Source organism: Pteropus vampyrus, unplaced genomic scaffold, assembly GCF_000151845.1.
Source record: "Pteropus vampyrus isolate Shadow unplaced genomic scaffold, Pvam_2.0 Scaffold97, whole genome shotgun sequence".
NCBI classification, from domain to species: domain Eukaryota; kingdom Metazoa; phylum Chordata; class Mammalia; order Chiroptera; family Pteropodidae; genus Pteropus; species Pteropus vampyrus.
In genome coordinates, this window is record NW_011888878.1 from 6508803 (window position 1) to 6531505 (window position 22703).

A 22703-nucleotide genomic window follows, 5' to 3' on the forward strand; every position below is an offset into this window, starting at 1 on the left:
GTGAATCCTCTAGGCAAAGTTAGTTATTTCCTATTTGATACGCAGTTATAATTATTAGTGTGCATTCTTCCTCTCTCCCCAGCAACTAATCTGAGTTCCTTGATGCAGGGGATCTTGTTTTGTTTTATTCGCTTTTTGAATTTTTTAAATTTATTAGCATCTATACTCATCCTTTCCTCCTATATTAATACAAGAGGCACCCCTCCTGTACAAGGATTATCTTTTGACTTGTACAGAGTCCCAGGAAAGAAAGCCAAGTCTCAAGTATCAATTGCTCAAGGAAAAAAAATCCTTGTGACCCCGTATATTCCTTTGCCTACCACTAACCTGGATTCTTCATTTCATGATCAAGCTTTAGAAAGAGCATGCTAGTCTCAATATTCATATTTGATTTGCTTTTCAACCCTTTGCAATCTGGCTTCTGCCTTTAACTGTACACTAAAACTTTAAAATCCTAAGGACATTAAAAAAATACTGACCCAAAATGAATCAAACACCTAAATATAATAGCTAAAACTATAAGAAAAATTCTTAGACGAGAACATGGGGGAAGCCTTTATGATACTAGATTTGGCAGTGATTTCTTGGATTTTACACCGAAAGCACAACCAGAGAAAAAAAATAGATAAACTAGATTTCATCAAATTTAAAAACTTTTGTGCCTGAAGAAACAATATCAAGAGAATGAAAAAATAATGTATAAAATGAGAGAAACTGTGAGTCATGTATCTGATAAGGCTATATCATATATTTAGAATATGTGTAGAACTACGACTCAGCAACAACAAAACAAGCCAACAACCTGATTTAAGAATGGGGAAAGGACTTGAATAGTCATTTTCTCTAAAGAAGAATACAGGTTGGTCACTTGAAAAGCACATGAAAAGATGTTCTTTATCACTAATCATTAGGGAAATGCAAATCAAAACCACAGTGAGATACCACTTCACATCCATGAGGCTGGCCACTATTAAAAAAGCAGAAAATAACAAGTGTTGATGAGACAGGAGAAATTGGAACCCTTGTGCATTGCTGGCGAGGATGTAAAATCGTGCAGTCATTGTGCAAAATGGAATGTGAGTGTCTCAAAAAATTAAGCACAATACCAAATGATCCTGCAGTTCATCTAGGTATACACCCACAAGAATTGAAAGAGACTGGAGCAGATATTTGCACACCCATGTTCATAGGAGCATTATTCATGATAGCCAAAAGGTAGAAGTAACCCAGGAGTCCATGGAAGGATGAATGTACAAAATAAGATATAAATATAATAGAAATTCTGACACATGCTACAATATGGATGAACTGTGAAGACATTATGCTAAGTAAAATAAGTCATTCACAAAAGGGCAAATGTAAGATTCAATTTATGTGATACAAGTAGTCAAATTCATCGAGACAGAAAGTGGAATGGTAGTTGCCAAGGGTTAGGAAGAAACGGGGACTTATTGTTTATAAGTATAATTTCAGTTTGGAAAGATGAAAAGTTCTGGAGAGGGATGGTGGTGATTGTTGTAGAATAATGTGATGTACTTAATGCCATGGAACTATACACTGTAAAATAGTTAAAATGTGAAGTATATTATGTGGAGTATAATAAAAAAAATTCAAAGGACATTTTAACAAATGGATTTTATTTGCTCCTATTGATATCTCTCTCCTTGAAATTCTAACCTTGATTTCTAGAACATGCCTGTTATGGTTTTTCTTTTCTGTTTCTCTGGCTCTCTTTTCCTTTCTCTTTCTTGGCTTCTTTAACCTAAATTTAGGATTATCTCTTTGTTTTATTACTTATTTCATTTGCATTCATATCTAAGGCTTCCACTACACCTAGCTCTGGTAGTGGCAGATTATATAATCTCTATAAATGCCAGTCTCCTTGTATACAAATTAAGGTTTAATATCCCTATTTTTTTATTGCTTGTGAAAAATGAAGTAATACAGACAATGGCTAGCCTTGTTTGATAGGTATTATTGTATAATGATAACTGAATCTATATCTTTAGGCTAGATATTTTTTGAGGTCTAGAACTGTAATTCCAACAATCCTTTGGACATCTCACTTAATTGTTCCCTTGAAACCTTTGACTTGGTATTTCTAAAACTGATTTTGTTTTTCTCCCCAGAGCTATACTTCCTTTTGATGAATAATCTTAACAATCCACCCTGGATGCAGGGCTAAGTTGACTTATCAGTCTCCCCCAGTAATCTATGTTTTTCACTTCCCAGCAGTAGCTTCTGGTATTTTGCCTGGTGTATAATAGGTGCTCAAAAATGTTTGTTGATTACATGAATAACTGTATTATTCCTTATCCTATATGATGGAATAGACTTCTTACTGTATTCTTACATTCTTTTCTGTGGTGGTTTACACCAAATCATGAAGTTTAAGTTGAATTCATTCAGGATTCTAGGATATCACTCTTTTTTTAAATTATTGTATCATGTCTTAATATTATTTTTTTTGAGTGGCCTTAAGATGCAATATGTATATTTTTTCTTAACACTTTATTTAATTTTTATTGTGAAAATTTTGAACATACAAAAAAAGATGTTATATTGATTTCCCATGTACTCATCACCTAACAATTATCAATTCATGACCCTCTTCCTCTCAATTCAGATTACTTTGAAACTAATTCCAGATATCATTTCATCCATAAATATTAGTATTTATGTCTAATGGATGAAGACTTTTGAAACATAAAACAACCATTGTCACACCTAAAAATAATAATTTCTTAATGACATCAAATGTCTAGTCTGTGTTCAAATTTTCCCAATTGTCTTATATTGTTTTCTAACTATTTTGCGCCAGAATTCAACTTAGGGTCATACATTGTAATTGGTTAATATGGCTCTTAAGTTAGTTATCTGACTCCTCTCTCCCTTGGGATTTATTTGTTGAAGAAACTGTGTTATATAGATTTTTAAAAGTGTAGATCAACACTACTCAGAAATATAATGCAAGCCACATATGTAATTTAAGGTTTTCTAATTGTCACAGTATAAATAGAAATATAATGCAAGCCACATATGTAATTTAAGGTTTTCTAATGGTCACAGTATAAAAAATAAAATGAAATAGGTGAAATTAATTTTAATATATTTATTTAACTCAATGATATATGCAGATAACATTTCAACATGTAATTAATATAAAATTATTAATGAGATATACTTTTTCATACTGAATATTCAAAGTCAATGTGTATTTTATATTTATACAAATTTATATCAATTTGGACTAACCACAGCTTAAGTGCTCAATACCAACTACATGTTGCTACCATTTTGGGCAGGCAAGACTAGGTTTTGCAGATCATCTGTTGTGTCATTTAGCATGTTCTTTTTTTCCCTTATAAATTGGTAACACGTATTTAGATTTTCTGTTCATTTTTAAACCGAAGAAACTGAATGTCCACATCAAAACTAAACACATTAGATAAGTTCAACTTTAGAGAATTCTTTACAAATGAAGTTGCAACTCCCTTTAAGGGTTAAAAACTTTTTATTTGTATTTTAGTGCCAGTCCAGAGGACTATAATACAGTTGTACAGAAGCCAAGACAAATTCTTTGTCAATTTATTGACCGAATACTAACAGATGTAAATGTTGGTAAGACATAATTATTTCTTATATAAACTTTATAAATTAAATTGTTTTCCATATATACAACATTATGCAACCATTTTCTCCATGTTTTATAGAGTTAGTATTTATGTAGTTATTATTTACAGGAAAGTTATTTACAGTACTAGTTGTTACATAATGTGCATTAGGCTTTTAAAGTAATGATGTTTTTCTATTTGTTATCTAGATTTTCTGCTGCTTACTATGGTTCTTTGATAAAAGATAATATAGATAAAAAAATATTTGGCCAGTTCCATCGTAGGTAGGTCTTATGCCAGTGGTTGAGAAATAACAAATGTCATAAAAACTCTTTAAATAAGAATTGGTGACTTTGTGAGTTGTTGAGTCAACTCTTTTTGTGTTTCCTGTCTGTGGCAATCTAAAAGACAAACTACAAACTTGGCAAGATGATGTCATATCTGTCATAACTGTTAAAAACACATTCAAAGGGTAATACAGAGTGCCATTTGGCTCATGGTTTATAAATTTGATTCCACATTTGGCACAGATTTTATGACTTGTGATATTTATTGTTTCTTTTTCAATCGGTAAAATTATGAGTTGCTGAAAAATAATAAAGAACTAATGAATGCTTGCAAGATATGTTTTCATGTGGTGCTCCTATTTAGACCAGCGGTCCCTAACCTTTTTGATACCAGGGACCAGTGCTCCTGTGAGAATAATGCCTGAAGATCTGAGGTGGAACTGAGGCAGTGATGGTAGCTCTGGGGAGCAGCTGCAAATACAAATGAAGCTTCACTCACTCGCCCGCCACTCACCTCCTGCTGTGCAGCCCAGTTCTTAACAGGCCACAGACTGGTACTGGTCTGCGGCCCTGGGGTTGGGCACCCCTGGTTTAGACCACTAGCCCCCTCTGCTTGTCCAGCTCTTCTTCATTTAGGAATCAACTCCTTCACAACACCTTCCCACACACTTGTTTCCTTTATTCTGGATTAGTGCAATCAGTGTATTGTATTATAATTATTAGTTTGTCTGACACCTGATCGTGAAATTTATTTTATTTAATTCTTGGATTTTAGCATAGTGCCAGACATATGTAGTCCTATAGTACATGTTTGGTGAATAGATGTATAATAGATGAATGAGCATGATTATTAAACATTTAAAATTAGAAGGGTAGGATTGTAGGGTTTAGCCCCATCAATTTAATATGAGCTAGACATAATTATGGTCACCAAAATCTAGTTTCTTAACAAAAGAACTGTCGTTGAATTTGTCACAACTCTTTAAAATGAATTTTTTATTTTTTAGTTGCTCTAGAACTTGTAAAGAAAACTGACTCTCAGCCAACCTCTGTGATGTTGCTTGATTTCATCCAGCATATCATGAAGTCCTCCCCACTCATGTTTGTAAATGTGAATGGAAGCCATGGGCAAAATGAGGCCAAAGCCAGTTGTATTGGTAAGTCCTGCTGTTTGTACATTCACTTGCCATCTATTTTATGAAATCTGCCGCCTTCTCTTCTGAAGTATAACATAAAAATTAAGAGACATTTTGGTAAAATTTTCTATAAATTGTGGGAGCCACATGGTAATGGTTAATTTTATTTTGTGCATTCTTATTTTTTTCTTCTGTTATGAATGAGGTACCCAGAATGGATCGGAAGTAATCTAATTTGTTTATTTTCCATTGAACACTTTAACAGTTTTTTGTTTTTTTTTTTTTCTGGTTTTGGTAATCCCTTTTTCTAGATCAGGCATTAGCAAACAATGGCTCACAGGCTGGCTCCCTGTTTTTGTAAACAAAGTTTGATCCTGACACAGCCTTGGTCATTCATTTACTTATTGTTTGTAACTACTGCAAAGGCAACATTGAGTAGTTGACATGGAGACCATATGGCTTTTGAGCCTAAAATATTACCTACTTGACCCTTTAAGAATGAATTTGCTGAATTCTGTTCCAGATGTTGAAGTTTTATTCTAGGCTTTATCCTTATTGTTCACACTGCTTTTGTCCTTTTATTGGCTTCCTCCTAAAGATGTAAAGCAAACATTTTTTAAAAGAAATATATATGTATATATTCATATGTATATGTATATACACACATACACACAATACACAGAGTATTTTGAACTTTCTTGTTTAAATTTCAACACTCAACTTTGATAGCATGTCCTCCAAAAAGCCTTTTCTGATCACTACTGCTGATTGCCAGCCTTAGGACTGACTGGCTTAGTTGTTCCTTCTAAATGCTTGATTAGTATAGAGTGTTCTGCATTTCCTCTATCATAGTGGTTTTTAAACCGTATTATAAATACCTGTTTGTCTATATTCTTTGCCACACTGTTTTTTAAAACAGTAGATCATGACCCATGAGTGGGTTATGAAAATGAAATAAAATAGACTAGAAAGTATCATAATATACTGTGTATAAGAATAAATACTGTTTCATGAAATTTTTGTTTTATATATTTAAATAAACATGCATATCTCTACTGGGTCATGATATAAAATGTATCTCAGGTTCAGACACAAAGTTTGAGAAACTATTATAGGATTTATGAGGAGAGGACTGTTATTTGTTCTTGTGTACTTAAGACCACGTTACCACTCTATATACTTGTTGAAGGGGTGGTAATAACTATAACTTCCACTTTTTGAGTGTTTATTTAACATCAGGCATTATGCTGAGAATTTCACATATCTTATGTGATCCCCACGATAACTGATAAAGTAGATGTCATTATTTCCTCTTCATAGATGAAGTTGCAGAGGGTCAGAGAAATGAAATGTTCACACAACTAGTAAGTAGAAAGCTAGGACCTTTCCTGTTTGACTCCAAAATTGGTATTCTAAATTACTATTATATTTCCATTGTTTAGGGAATGTTTTAGACTATTTTGTTAGTGGTTTCTACTTTGAAAGTAAATTATTAAGCATTTACCAAATTAATTAGTAGTTCTGATCTATTTGTTTAATATCTTTATTTCAAAGACTTCAGTAATTGGATCATAACAAGACTTCTGCGGATTGCAGCAACTCCATCCTGTCATATGTTACACAAGAAAATCTGTGAAGTCATCTGCTCATTATTATTTCTTTTTAAAAGCAAGAGTCCTGCTATTTTTGGAGTACTGACAAAGGAATTATTACATCTTTTTGAAGACTTGATTTACCTCCATAGAAGAAATGCAATGGGACAGTTTGTGGAATGGCCAGTGGTAGTTAGCCGATTTTTAAGTCAACTAAATGAACATGTGGGATATTTACAACCAGCTCCTTTGCAGTTCATGAATATGGAAAATTTAGAATTTATTGAAGTCACTTTATTAACAGTTCTCATTCGTATTATTGCAATTGTGTTTTTTAGAAGGCAAGAGCTCTTACTTTGGCGGATAGGTTGTGTTCTGCTGGAGTGTGGTAGTCCAAAAATTAAAGCCTTAGCAATTAGTCTTTTAACTGAACTCTTTGAGCTTGGAGGACTACCAGCACTACCAGCCAGCACTTTTTTCAGCTCATTTTTGGAATTATTAAAACACATTGTAGAAATGGATGCTGACCAATTGAAGCTCTATGAAGAGCCATTATCAAAGCTGATAAAGACTCTGTTCCCCTTTGAAGCAGAATCTTATAGAAATATTGAGCCTGTATATTTAAATATGCTGCTGGAAAAGCTCTGTGTCATGTTTGAAAATGGTGTGCTTATGCGGCTTAAGTCCAACTTGCTAAAAGCAGCTTTGTGCCACTTACTGCAGTATTTCCTTAAATATGTGCCAGCTGGGTATGAATCTGCTTTACAAGTCAGAAAGGTTTATGTGAGAAATATTTGTAGAGCTCTTGTGGATGTGCTTGGAGTTCAGGTAGAAACAGAGGTAAGTCATTTTTAAGGTTAATTTGTTAAGTATGTACTTTTTCCCTCGGTTGAGTGTATATATGCAAGATGTGATAGTGAGAAAATAGAATGTCTTTAACAATGTACACTTAGAATGGGATGATTTTCATAATCTACTTTGGCTCTCTTAATGGATTTTTACTTTGATTTTAGACGGATTTGTTTACTAAGTTGTTAATAAACTGCCAATAGAGTAGAATGATTGAAAGAAGAATTTGTGAAGTATAAGCGTGTTTATTGCATTATTAATTAAAAGGAGGCCAGTTATCAACTTAATTGCAAAAGCTTTGAACACTCACATAGATTATATCTTTGACAGGCTAAAATCAGTCACTTTTAGAAAACCTATTGGTACATGGTACAAGTCATGCCAAATTATGCCTCTTTTCCTATTTGGACTGTGGGAGATTAGCAGCACAATGAATTAGTCAGATATGCAGTAACTTGATTAAATATTTCACCTTATTTTATCTATAAGACTTCCGGATTTATAGTTTGTAAGAAGTTAGTAATTTTCTTATAGAATAAGAAATTTATGGCATTTGATAGAAGGAAAAACAGGTTATAGGGAAATGGATTTGTTATGCTAAGACTATAGAATAATAGTAGTTCAAGATATATGTATATAAAAACTATGAAATAATATAGATTAACTTAGGCCTTTGTTTTGTCTCATGAGACTCCAAAATAAATTTACCTTATTGGAAAACATATAACTACTATGTAATGTACTTTTGTTGTCTGTGAATAATAATATAAACATATTTTCTAAGAGATAGCTTTTGAAATTATTTTTGTTTTCTTAGTATTTGTTGGGCCCACTTTATGCAGCCCTAAAAATGGAAAGTATGGAAATAATTGAGGAGGTTCAGTGCCAAATTCAAGAGGAAAACCTCAGTGGTAATAGTGATGGAATATCACCCAAAAGGCGTCGACTCAGCTCATCTTTAAACTCTTCCAAAAGAGCACCAAAACTGACTGAGGAGTATGACCTTCATTGTTTTATTTAGTCATTTAGTAAAATTTTATTCACTTTTAAAAATCACCTTTACTTAATGTTTCGACTTAAATACACAAAGAATATTTGTTTTTCTAAAGGTAGTCAAAAGAATGCTTAAAATATTTTAATAGTTCTAATATGAAAGATTTCATGGTTAAATATGGTTACTTAAAAGACTTTTTAAAGCCTTTACTTGCCTGTCTAATTTAACTTTTCAATATATGAAAAATCTCTGAAACTATATATCTATCAATAATTAAAAAAAAATATGAACAAATAAATATTTTTTTGTCACGTGGCCAAAGAATTTGCATGTTTTCTCCAGTCCTGAAAGTTGTGTTAAATCTTAGGATAAAGTTTAGTAGCTGACGTTACATGTTATCTTTTGTTCGAAATATTTTTCACATTTGAACCAAACTTAAGTATAAATACATTTATACTGTGGTTATAATTAATTACAGAATTAAACATGTGGATATGAACAACAAAAGCATATTATGGAGTGCGCTGAAACAGAAAGCTGAATCCCTTCAGATTTTCCTTGAATACAGTAGTCTAAAGAATTCTGTTATTGAGACTTTAGAAGGAATTGCTGTTGTCCTACAGCTGACTGCTTTGTGTACTGTTCATTGTTCTCATCAAAACATGGACTGGTAAAACAACTTGTATTTTCTGGGTGGGTTTAGTAAATTTGGATTTATTGTTTAAGAAACATCATTCACTTGATTTGTGTGATCTTAGAACACAAATTTTTCAATGAAATAGAAATTTGTTTTACATTGAGTACCTGCTAAATGCTAAGCACTGTGATAAATACTGTACATAACTTAATTTTTACAATTCTGTGAGGTAAATGCTATTATGTCCACTTCCCAAATTAGGAATTGAGGCTCAGAGAAATTGAGGCTTTTTTTTTTTTTGGGTGGGAAGCCTAAACTAACTTTCCTAGGCATACATATTTACAAAGTAGCAAAACACATTTTTATACAACTCAAAAGCCGTTGTTCTTTTAGACATTAAGTTAAAAGAACGTTTCTCTTTGATAACAAGAGTAAGACTTTATAGTGGTTACCAGAGGGAAAGGGGGGTGGGGAGGAGATAGAAAAGGGTATAGGAGGTCAAATATATGGTCAAATCTCCAGAAGGAGATTTGACTTTGAGTGGTGAATACACATGAAATGTATATAATGTTATTAACCAATGTCACTCCAATAAATTTGATAAAATTAAAGAAAATAAAAAGCATTCTCTGATTAAAAAAATAGGAATTTAGAACTCTTGAGAGGTATATTTTTGGTTCAATATTCTTAATATAGTTTAATTACTCTATCAGAAGAAACAAGTAGTGTGAACCTTCTCTGAACATTTAGTCTTAATTTTAGTGCACATTATAGACCAACACTTTGTTAATTTTATACATGATCATTCTGTATTTTCTAATTCACTCTTAACTAGCCAATACAAAGTCATAGAGGTGTTTTTAAAGAAACTATATTAATTCACATCGCATTAATTGGAATTTGAGATAACTTGAAGGAATAACTAATTAGGCTGAAGTCTAACCTCTTCCTATTATTAAGAAAGAGTTTACTAAGCCAGTTAATTATACAGGCAAGCCTGGTAATGCCACATTTAAATATCCTAGGTTAATTTAATTACCAAATCTTGAGAGTGATTTAGACAGACATAAAGAGATTAAACTTAAAATAACGTCAGGGGTGGCTCCATAGTGTAGTGGTTAGCATGTCTGCTTTACATGTAGAAGGTCCTGGGTTTGCGCCCCAAATGGAGCCACTGACCATACACCCTGGGTGTGCTAGGCCCCCTGAGTGCACCAGGGGTCCCAGGCCCCGGGTGTACTCCATGAACTGTGGGAGGAGATGACCCGCCTTCAGAGATCCAGTTCTTAAGGGGAAATGGCAACATCTATAGGTCAGGGATGGAGATGGGGCAGAATTAAAGAGGGGAAGAAAAAATAATAACATATTCATTGATTTGCATATTTACTTTGAATTGGTTTAAAAAAAAGGTTAGTTTATACTCATAATTCTTTTTCCTTACTACAAATATTAGGTTTGACTAACAATTCATTTTAATTCTTCAACTTAAAAAATGTATTAATTGCAGCCATAATTTCGAGGACTATCAACAGAAATGTAAAAAGAAACCTTCAATAATGATAACTTGGATGTCTTTGGATTTTTACACAAAAATGCTTAAGAGCTGTAGAAGTTTGTTAGAATCTGTTCAGAAACCTGACCTGGAGACAATTATTGATAAAGTGATAAAAATATATGATGCTTTGATTTATATTCAAGGTGAGTACAAATAAGCAGTAGATCAAAATAACCTTTAAAGATAATCAGTGTAGAAGTAGGCTTTCTCTTTTGCATAAGGCCCAAAGGAACAAATATTTGGAATAGCCACAAGTTTTCTGATATCAGTTCTGCTATGCTTGTCAGTAATTTCCAAGTTCCACATTTATTTGTGTAATATTTTGATTTATCTTTTTTCAGTCAATAGCAATTATAACTTCTAAATTTTTTGATTTGAGAATCTGAAGAATGCTATGGTCCTTCTTAAAAATGTATAGATGCATGTTTTTATGGTGACATTTAAGTTTTTAGAAATCACAGACCTCAGAACATCATCTTTATGTTAAGAACTCCTGTTTATTGAATTTTCGTTCTAATTCTACTTGATGTTTTGAACATCTTTTTATTGGAAAAAAGGCACAGGTAGATATGATTAAGGAAAAGATATAATTAATCACCTGTTTTGTGTTTCAGTAGTTAAAACTTCATTTGAAGATCATATTCTGGAAAATTTATGTGGAATGCTCTCACTTCCATGGATTTATTCCCATTCTGATGATGACTCTTTAAAGTTGACCACATTTGCCACTAATCTGCTAACATTAAGCCAGAGGATTTCAGATAGCTTCTGTAAGTGGTCACAAAATTCTATGTGTGTGGTTTATTTTGTTTTAACTTATCTCTATATGGGACTTCTAACACTTAACATTTCTATTATTTCAATAATTCAAAGAGGAGGTACATTTCTAATAATAAAAAAAGGGGTTAGACATGTAAAAAGTTAAAATTTGTAGGATTTGTACATCCTCAACTCTGTTCTGCCACTTTATTCTCTAAAAATGTCATTCCAATTTACATTCCTGTTGGCAAAATATGGGAGTTCTCATTGTTTCACATCCTCACCAACACTTCATTGTCACACTTCAAAATTTTTGCTATCTAAAAAGAAGAAAAAAAAATCAAGGAGGTAACTATCTAAGAACATTTTTTTTCATTATCTGATGGGTGTGATTTTCAATTTGCATTTCCCTGATTACGTAGTAATGTTGCATAAAGACTCTTTTAAGTGCATATGCTTTGTTTTTGGAAAGAGAGCTTTTAATTAAATTAAATATATATATTTCGCGTGTTATTTGACTTTACAACAAAAAATGACTATACGTGTGTATGTGTGTGTATGGATAATTAACACTTAGAAGTTTTATTTAATAGACTTAATTTTTTAGCACCGCAGGCACAATCACGATGTGTGTTTCTTCTAACTCTGTTACCAAGAAGAATATTCTTTGAATGGAGAACGTCAGTTTACAGCTGGGCCCTGCAGAGCTCCCATGAAGTAATCCGAGCTAGTTGTGTTAATGGATTTTTTATCTTATTGCAGAAACAGAACTCTTGTCTCAGAGTTCCCAAGATTCTTATGTATGTATTAATACTTTAATTTGAATATATAACTTGATTGGAAAGATCATGTGTATAAATTTATGTTAATTGCTGGGTATGTAGAGGAAATACTGCTTTTAGTTTTAGAATTAAAATTTTTTTCTTGCAGGCTTTGTCTAATCAGTACTTTTGCCCCAAATTAACTAGGACTATTTAGACCACAAAATTAAGCAAGAAGGTTTATTAACTTTTTTTCCTCCCCTAGAGATAAAGTCAAAGATGATTCTGACATTGTCAAGAAAGAATTTGCTTCTATACTTGGTCAACTTGTCTGTACGCTTCATGGCATGTTTTATTTGACAAGTTCTTTAACAGAACCTTTTTCTGAACATGGACATACCGACCTCTTCTGTAAGAGCCTAAAAGTCACTTCTCAACACGAATGTTCATCTTCTCTACTAAAAGCTTCTGTTTTCAAACCATTACTTTTCTTATTGAAAAAAAAAACACCTAGTCCAGTGAAACTTGGTGAGTGGCTTGTTATTTAAAGTTTTAAAACCTATTTAAGCTCTTTTTTAAAAATCAGTGATAAAATTAGCCTGAAGCCTTAAAAAATTAGACTTGCTTGATAAATTCAGTGCTCATGTAATGATTTTACAAATGGGAAGTCTAGTATTAGTATCTAACAACTAACAAGGGAAGTAATTTCTGGATTCTTAAAATGCTCTTGTGATTTGACAGAATAATGGGGGCATACCTGATGTTTTATTCAATATCGTGAAGTTCAGTATTCTGTATCTTCTTTAGGAGTGATATCAGGTAACATCTTACAGTATGACCTGCCACTACTTCGGACCTGTAGAACTTCAAATACTTAGATACTTTGCCCAATTGAGGACTATAAATTATATTTTCTTGACCACTTTCCAGTGGATGGGTTTGTTGGGAGCCTGAAATTTACACAATTACTTGGCAGATCCATTTGTTTGGGTTCTAAATTGTAACTTTTTCTCAAGTGTTCAAAACAATATGTGATAGCAAGTTTCTAGGACTTCCTGAATCTTTTAATGTAAAATTAACAGGCTAAAATTGCCCTTAGTTCACAGTTCTTTGGATTAGTAAAATGTGCTTTTAAATCTGGCTCAGCAACATATAAAATCTCAGTGACTAGTCATTTTACAACTTAAAAAATTCTGGAATTTATTTTAGATTTAAATTATAACATTAAATATAAAGAAAATTTAAAATTATAAGCATTTATTTTAATCCTCCACAATTCTATGTGCTCTACAAATTTAAATACTAAATATTGAAGGCAAATTAGAATTCTATGTAGTGTATTATTAACAATATTTTTTACAGTAAAGCTTAATTTAATTCATTAAATTAGGTATTATATGCTCTCTCCCTTTAGCTTTTTTAGGTAATCTGTATCATCTTTGTAAGCATCTTGATTTTAGAGAAGATGAAACAGATGTAAAAACAGTTCTTGGAACTTTATTAAATTTAATGGAAGATCCAGACAAGGATGTTAGAGTGGCTTTTAGTGGAAATATCAAGCATATATTGGAATCCTTGGACTCTGAAGATGGATTTATAAAAGAGGTTGATAATTTTTATTCTTAAACATTTATATTTTCATAAACCTGGCTTAAAAAATTTAACTAATTAATTTTATTGTGCTAGCTTTTTGTCTTAAGAATGAAGGAAGCATATACACGTGCTCAAATCTCAAGAAATAATGAGTTGAAGGATACCTTGATTCTTACAACAGGGGATATTGGAAGGTATATTTCATAGCATTTATATACTTATTTATTTTGGCCATTTTTCTTTTTTATTTGCCTGTTGTTAGAAATAGTGATATGAGAGATGTCATATTATACAAAGAAATGTGAGATCAGCATGGATTTATTTGTGGATTTCCATTTATTTTTGAGACACTGATGATAACTTTTTTTTTAATTTTAGGGCAGCAAAAGGAGATTTAGTACCATTTGCACTCTTGCACTTATTGCATTGTTTACTATCCAAGTCAGCATCTGTCTCTGGAGCAGCATACACAGAAATTAGAGCTCTGGTTGCAGCTAAAAGTGTTAAGCTGCAAAATTTTTTCAGCCAGTATAAGAAACCCATCTGTCAGGTGAGAGTCAGCATTGGCCTTGACTGTAGGAAATAGCAATGCTTTGCGAGAATAAAAAAGCAGCATGTATATGTTTTTTTTTTCTTGCCTTAAAAGATTTTTTTAACATAGTGTATTCAGTTTATTTAAGAGAACCTAAATTTTGGCAGTTTTATATTTCAACATCTTGGACTAAAGATGTAGAATGTAAATGGGAGAGGGGAAAAATCATCTTACAGTAATATATTGGATTATCATGGTAATCTGTTGGTAATCTGTTAAGAGATTCCTTTCTTTTTTTAGCCTTTTAGCGAAAGAAAGAGCTTTTGGTTTAAAAAAGGTTGATACATTTCATGGCTAAAATATTACGATATGTTAAAATACTGGGTTCGGGATGTGGTTCCATAGTGTAGCGGTTAGCATGTCTGCTTTACACACAGAAAGTCTTGGGTTTGTGCCCTAGTGGAGCCACGGTCCATGGTCTGCGGTCATGCCACCCCGAACAAGCTTGAAGTCTGATCTCGGAAGCTAAGCAGGGTCAGGCCTGGTTAGTATTTGGATGGGAGACTACCTAGGAAGACCAGGTGCTACAGGAATAAATAATAATAAATAAATTTTTAAAACAGTACTGAATTTGCCCTGTGTTGGTGTAATCCTAAGCAAGATATTCAAGTTTCTTAACTGAGGCTGGTTACTCTATCTGTAAAAGGGAGATTATACATAACCTATTTCATTAAGGTTATAAAAATTAAATGAGTGTTAATTCAGATGTGTATAGAACACCGCCTGATACTATGCTTTATGTTACCTTAAAAAGTATTAGTTGAATTTTCTTCCTTGTGTGAAAATTAACAAATCATTTTGTTCTAGTTTTTGGTGGAATCCCTCCACTCCAGTCAGATGACAGCACTTCCTAATACTCCGTGCCAGAATGCTGAGATGCGAAAACAAGATGTGGCTCACCAAAGAGAAATGGCTTTAAATACCTTGTCTGAAATTGCCAATGTTTTTGACTTTCCTGATCTTAATCGTTTCCTTACTGTAAGTCGTGTAGTATAGTTGACTTAGTTGAGGTTATCAATTCAATATTTTCTGTTTATTCTAGATTTTTTTAAAAGAAAATCTGGCAAGTACATTGAGGAGCTTACAGACTCTAGAATTTCAAATAAGTGTTCTTTTGACTGTGATATGATGTTATTTATGTTATAAAATTTAAGTTCATGTTGATTGGAGTCATTGCTTTATGTGGTTAGCTATCATGAAGGATAATGCTAATTAATGATAATTAATTCTGTTGACTGAGCCCTATGTCTTTTTCAATAAGAGTTGATAGTATTCTATAATAGTATCAGGTATATAGCATAGTGGTTAGACATTTACATATTGTATAAAGTGATCCCCCAAATAAGTCTAGTAATCATCTAGCACCATACATAATTATTACAGTATTATTGACTATATTCCCTTTGTTGTACTTTACATCCCTGTAACTATTTTGGAACTATAAATTTGTATTTCTTAATCCCTTCACTTTTTTCACTTTTTATCTATGAGTCTGTTTCTGTTTTTTTTGTTCGTTAATTTTGTTCTTTAGATTTCACATATAAGTGAAATCATAATGTGAAATCACATGGTATTTGTCTTTCTCTACTGACTTACTTCTCTTAGGACTCTCTAGGTCCATCCATATTGTCACAAATGGTAAGATTTTGTTCTTTATTATGGCCGAGTAATATTCCATTGTATATATGTACAACATCTTTATCCAATCATCTATCGATAGGCACTTAGGTTGCTTCCATATCTTAGCTATTGCAAATAATGCTGCAGTGAACATAGGGGAACATATATCTTTTCGAATTACTGTTTTGGATTTCTTCAGATAAATACCCAGAGATAGAATTGCTGGATCATAAGGTCCTATTCTTAATTTTGGGAGGAGCTTCCATGTTCTTTTCCTTGTTGGCTGCACCAATTTATAGTCCCATCAACAGTGCATAAAGAAGCCATCAACAAAATGAATTTCCTCCAAATCTTCAGCAACACTTGTTGTTGATTTATTAATGATGGCCATTCTGACATGTGTGAGGTGATATCTCATTGTATTTTTAATTTGCATTTCTCTGACATAATGACATTGAGCATCTTTTCATATGTCTATTTGCCATCTATTCGTACTCTTTGGAGACATGTCTATTCAAATCCTCTGCCATTTTTTAATTGATTTGTTTATTTTTTGGTGTTCGCTTGTATGAGTTTTTTTATACATTTTGGACATTAACTCCTTATTGGATGTATCACTGGTGAATATCTTCTCCCATTTGGTAGGTCGTCTTTCGTCTTTTCATTTCGTTGATGGCTTCTTTTGCTGTGCAAAAACTTTTTAGTTTGATATAATCTCATTTGTGTATTTTTTCTTATGTCTCAGTTGCCCAAGCAAAATATTACTAAGAGCATGTCAGGGAGTTCACTGCCTATGTTTTCTTGTAGGAGTTTTATGGTTTTGGATCTTTAAGTCTTTAATACATTTCAAGTGTATTCTTGTACTTGGTGTAAAAAAGTGTGCTGGTTTCATTTTTTTGCATGTATCTGTCAAGTTTTCTCACACTATTATTCAATAGAGTGTCTTTACTCCATTGTATTCTTGCCTCCTTTGTATTAGAGTAATTAACAGCATAGGCATAGGTTTGTTTTCTGGGTTCTCTATTCCGTTCCACTGATTTTTGTCTGTTTTTATGCCAATAACATGCTATTTTGATTCCTGTAGCCTTCTAGTATAGTTTAGTATCAGGTATCATGATACCTCCAACTTTGTCTTCTTTTTCAAGATTGTTTGGCTATTCAGAGTCTTTTGTGGATTATTTGTCTTAGTTTTGTGAAAAGCACTATTGGTATTTTGATAGGGATTGTATTGAATCTGTAGGTTGCCTTGGATAGTATGTACATTTTAACTATGTTAATTCTTCCTAACCATGAGCACAGTATATGCTTCGATTTATTTCTGTCCTCTTCAGTTTCTTTTTCAGTGTCCTATAATTTTCTGAGTACAGGTATTTTACCATCTCAGTTAAATTTATTACTAGGTTTTGTTTTTTTTTTTTAAGCTTATTGGGGTAACATTGGTTATTATAGTTATATAATTTTCAGGTGTACATTATAATTTTACATCTATTTTATTCTATTGTGTGATCACCACTCAGAGTCCAGTTTCCTTCAGCTACCATATATTTGATCCCCTTTACCATTTCACCCTTCCCCAATCCCCCTATATTTAACCCCCTTTACCCTGTCTACCTCTTCCTTCCTCTCCCACCCGCTACCCACTGGTAACCACTAGTCTATTGCCCATGTCCCCAAGTTTCTGTTTATCCTGTTCATTTATTGATTTTAGGTTTATATCCCACATATAACTGATATCATGTGATTTTCAAATTTTTCTGTCTGGCTTATTCTGCTTAGCATGATTTTCTCGAGGTCCATCCATGTTGTCACAATTGGCAGTATTTCATCACTTCTTATAGCTGAGTAATATTCCATTGTATATATGTACCACAGCTTCTTTAGCCAATCATCTATTGTGGGACACTTCGGTTGCTTCCATGTCCTGGCTACTGTGAAAAATGCTGCTGTGAACATTAGTGTGCAAATATCTTTTCAGATATGGGTTTTCAAGTCTTTAGGGTAAAATACCCAGTAGAGAGATTGCTGGATCATATGCTAGATCAATTCAGAACCTCCATACTATTTTCCATAGCGGCTGTACCAATTTGTAGTCCCACCAGCGGTATATGAGGATTCATTTTTCTCTGTATCCTCTCCAACATTTGTTATTACTTGTCCTATTGATTATAGCTATTCTAACAGGTGTGAGATGGTATCTCATCGTGGTTTTGATTTGCATTTCCCTAATAGCTAGCAATGTTGAGCATCTTTTTATATATTTGTTGGCCATTTGTATGTCCTCTAGGTAGAAGTGTCTGTTCAGGTCCTCTGCCCATTTTTTGATTGGATCGTTTGTTTTTTTTGTTGTTATTGAGTTGTATGAGTTCTTTATATATTTTGGATATTAGGCCCTTATCGGAGGCATTGCTTGCAAATATATTTTCCCATTCAGATGGGTGTCTCTTTACCTTGCCGATTTCTTTTGCTGAGCAAAAGATTTTTAGTTTCAGATAGTCCCATTCATTTATTTTTGCTTTTACTTCCCTTGCCTTTGAGGTCAAATTCATAAAATCCTTTTTAAGTCCAAGATCCTTGAGTTTAGTTCCTATGTTGTCTTCTATGAATTATATTGATTCTGGTCTTATATTCAGGTCTTTGATCCATTTTGAGTTAATTTTGGTGTGTGGTGATAGACAAAAGTCTAGTTTCATTCTTTTGCAGGTGGCCTTCCAATTTTCCCAGCACCATTTATTGAAGAGGCTTTTCTTTTTCCACTACATGTTTTAAGCTTTTCTGTCAAAAATTATTTTCCCATATAAATGTGGGTTTACTTCTGGATGCTCAATACTGTTCCACTGGTCCATGTGTTTGTTTTGCTGCCAATAACATGCCGTTTTGATTCCTGTCACTTTGTAGTATAATTTGAAGTTGGGCAGAGTGATGCATCCAGCCTCATACTTTTTTCTGAGGATGGCTTTGGAAATTCAGGGTCTTTTGTGCTTCCATACAAATCTGATGATTTTTTGTTCTTTAAAAAATGCTGATGGGATTTTGATGGGGATTGCATTAAATCTGTAAAATGCTTTAGATAATAAGGCCATTTGAACTATGTTGATTCTACCAGTCCAAGAACAAGGAATATCTTTCCATTTCTTTGTATCTTCTTTGATTTCTTTTAATAGGATCTTGTAGTTTTCATTATATAGGTCTTTCACATGTTTTGTTAAATTTATTCCTGGGTATTTTATTCTTTTTGTTGCAATTAGAACATTTTTTTTCACTTTTTTTCCTGACACTTCATTATTAGAGTATAGGAATGTTATGGATTTTTGAACATTGATTTTGTATCCAGAGACTTTACTGTATTTGCTTATTGTTTCTAATAGTGTTCTTTTGGAGTCTTTAGGGTTTTCTATGTAGAGAATCATGTCATTTGCAAATAGTGACAGTTTGACTTCTTCGTTCCCTATTTGGATGCCTTTTGTATCTTTCTCTTGTCTGATTGCCCTTGCTAGGACCTCCAATGTTATATTGAATAACAATGGCGATAGTGGACAGCTTTGCCTTGTTCCTGATCTTAGAGGGAAAGTTTTCAGTTTTTCACTATTAACTATAATGTTGGCTGAGGGTTTGTCATAGATGGCCTTTATTATGTTAAGATACTTTCCTTCTATACTGATTTTATTAAGTGTTTTTATCATAAATGGATGCTGTATCTTGTCGAAGGCTTTTTCTGCATCTATTGATATGATCATAGGTATTTTATCTTTTGCTTTCTGGTAGCTCGGTGTTTCCATTGCTTCCTTGTCCTCGTGTTTCTGTTTTCTTTATTTTGGTTGGCTTTTGTTGGTTTTGCCTCTGGTTCTTCTTGTTTTATGTTACATACTTCAGTTCTGAATCTTTGGTGTGTGGTTACTATTATGAATATGAAAAGGATAATTATATCTATACAGTTGTTCATGTCTTCTGTGTGTGCCTTATCTCCTTTCCCCTTTGTGAATTTGGACTTTGAATCCTCTCCTTTTCAGTCATTGTTATCTCAGTTTGTCTCTATGTATGCTGAATATTCATTACTACCTTGCTATAGTAATTCTCTATTTATTATTTAAGCTTATAATGCCCTATTCTTAGTAAGGGTTGTACTCCTCTGCTTCTTTTGCCTGATTGTCACTTTACTGCCAGTTATGTATTTTTTTTTGTTGTTATTTTGTTTTAGATGAGCTGACACCTTTCAGTATTTCTCGTAATGCAGGCATCTGAAAAGGTCTTAATTTCTCCTTCATATCTAAAAGAGAGCTTAGCTGGATACATTTTTCTAGGCAGGTAGTTCCTTTCACTTAATAGTTTAAATATTTGATTCCATTCCTTTCTGGCTCGTGAGGTCTGCTGCGAATAGTCGTATATTCTAATGAGTTTTCCTTCATAAGTTACCGTCTTCTTTTCCCTGGCTGCCCTGTGAATTCTGTATTTGTTGTTGATTTTTGATAACTTTGATACTTTGTGTCTTGGTGAAGACCTTTTTGGGTTGAGATAATTGGTTGAATTCCAAGCTCCAGCTCATTCTTTAGATTTGGGAAATTGTTGTCCATTATTTGTCTGAAAATGCTTTCTAGTCCCTGCTCCTTTTCCTTGCCTTCGATAATGCCCATTATTCTTATGTTTCCTCTCCTGATGGTATCAGCTAGTTCTTGTATTTTTCTTTCATTATTTTTCATTCTTTGGTTTCTTTCTTCTTCCTTCTGATTTATTTCTAGATTTCTGTCTTCGATATCTCTGATCCTGTCCTCCATTTGGTTGACTCTGTTCCCGTCCTCCATTTGGTTGACTCTGTTCCCAAGCTTGCTATTTCATTTTTCAGCTCTTGCAGTGTGTTCTTCATCTCCAAAGTTTCTGTTTGGTTCCTTTTGAGGTTTCAGTGTCCTTGCTTTGCTCATCTAGTTGTTTTTTCAATTCCTGAAATTGTTGATTTGAGTTGTTTTGGATCTCATTGAGTTTTTTCATAAGTACCATCCTGAATTCTAAGTCGCATATTTCTGTGTCTGTTAGCTTATTTTCTGGAGATTTTTCTCTTTCTTTCTGAGATGCCTTGTCACCTTGGTTGTTCATGATGTTTAATGGAGTATTTCTCCACCTGGGCAAATGGAAGTGTATTCTGTTGTTTTTCCAGAAAGATTTATAATATAAAGGTCTTTCTTTAGCCTGCTGCAAAGAAGGCGCTTTTCTTTTGGTTTCCAGTAGGTGGTGTCTAAGCCTCTTGGATTCCAGCTTTATATAAAGCCTAAATGTCTTTTTTATTTTCTTTTAGATACTTAATCATACTTGCTACTCTCAGTTTCAGTTCCTGTCAGTGTTACCAACAGTTTTGGTAGCGTTTGCTTAGATCCCCCTCTGGCTGGTGATAGGTCTTGGAGAGTATGGGGGGAGGGGCCCTCTGGGTTGGGAGTTGGGGGCTGTGGTTCAGCTTCGGTTTTGGAACTCAGGCTGGTGAAAATCAGCTGTTGTTTCTCTGCGGTCCTGTCCCGTTTCTCTGTTTTCTGTCCTGATGACTTGGCCCTGCTGCCGGCTGCTAGAAATTTGGGCACTTCCAGGCAGGCTGATCAGGGAAGTCTCTGCACCTTCATCCCTCCCCCTCCTCCAGTAAGGAGCTTCGGCAGCTGAGGGAGGCAGTTTCTTTATTTCTTCCAGTCCACCACCTGGCACCCAGAGTTCCGATCTGTGGTAGCTCTTATGCGCTGATCCCACGCTCAGACGTGCTGGTGTGCAGTTTGGGTGTTTTTTGTTGAGTTTTAGATGTTCAGCTTATTGTTGTTTCAAGGGGAGAGATCTGAGGATGTCTCTCACTCTGCCTAGTTTCTGGTTTGTTTTTGTTTTTTTTTTGATGCCATAGTAAATGGGATTGTTTTCTTAATTTCTCTAATAGGTTATTATTGGTTTATAAAAATGCAACTGATTTCTGAATATTAATTTGTATCCTGCTACTTTACTGAACTAATTTGTGAATTCTAATAGTTTTTGTTGGACTCTTTAGGGTTCTCTATAAATAGTGTCATATGTGCAGATAATGATGCTTTTGCTGCTGCTTTTCCTATTTGGACGACTTTTATTTCTTTTTTTGTGTGCTTGCTGTGGCCAGGACTTCCAGTCCTATTTTGAATAGAAATGGTGAAAGTGGATATCTTTGTCTTGTTTCTAATCTTAAAGAAAATGCTTTTAGCTTTCCATGTTGAATGTGGTGTTAACATGTGGATTTGTCATATATAGTCTTTATTATGTTGGGGTATGTTTCTTCTATTTCAACTTTGCTGAGAGCTTTTACCTTAAATGTGTTGAATTTTGTCAAACATGTTTTCTACATCTATTGATATAATCATGTGACTTTTATTCTTCATTTTGTTTATATAGTGTATTATGTTAATTGATTTGCGGATTTTGAACCAATCTTGAATCTAAGGAATAAATCCCACTTGATTGTGGTATATGATCTTTTTAATGTATTGCAAACTCAGTTTGCTAATACTTTGTTAAGGATTTTTGCACCTATGTTTATCAGTGGTACTAGCCTATAATTTTCTTTTTTCGTAATGACTTTGGTTTTGTAATCATGGTAATGGTGGCCTCATAAAATGAACTTGGGAGCTTTTCTTCCTCTTGAAATTTTGTATTAGTTTGATAAGAATGGATGTTAATTCTTTGAATGTTTGGTAATATTCACTTGTGAGTTTATCTGGTTCAGGA

At 33.3% G+C, this 22703-nt stretch overlaps 1 protein-coding gene across 4 annotated transcripts in view; it reads left to right on the forward strand.

The window, feature by feature from the left end:
* Window positions 1-22703, forward strand: part of ATR (ATR serine/threonine kinase) — a 135826-nt gene that overhangs the window by 12774 nt on the left and 100349 nt on the right. For 2 of the 4 annotated variants that reach the window (XR_896111.2, XM_011364451.2), the window contains exons 2-14: window positions 3530-3621; window positions 4909-5058; window positions 6592-7469; window positions 8296-8474; window positions 8951-9142; window positions 10617-10807; window positions 11279-11434; window positions 12031-12223; window positions 12450-12712; window positions 13599-13789; window positions 13871-13971; window positions 14156-14327; window positions 15177-15347. Coding sequence is in view for 3 of the 4 variants with exons in the window: in XM_011364451.2 (XP_011362753.1) it covers window positions 3530-3621; window positions 4909-5058; window positions 6592-7469; window positions 8296-8474; window positions 8951-9142; window positions 10617-10807; window positions 11279-11434; window positions 12031-12223; window positions 12450-12712; window positions 13599-13789; window positions 13871-13971; window positions 14156-14327; window positions 15177-15347 (2929 nt within the window). In the remaining variant the exon portion in view is untranslated. The remainder of the gene's footprint in view (window positions 1-3529; window positions 3622-4908; window positions 5059-6591; window positions 7470-8295; window positions 8475-8950; window positions 9143-10616; window positions 10808-11278; window positions 11435-12030; window positions 12224-12449; window positions 12713-13598; window positions 13790-13870; window positions 13972-14155; window positions 14328-15176; window positions 15348-22703) is intronic. The other 2 variants (XM_011364452.2, XM_023533165.1) reach the window with 2 other exon arrangements.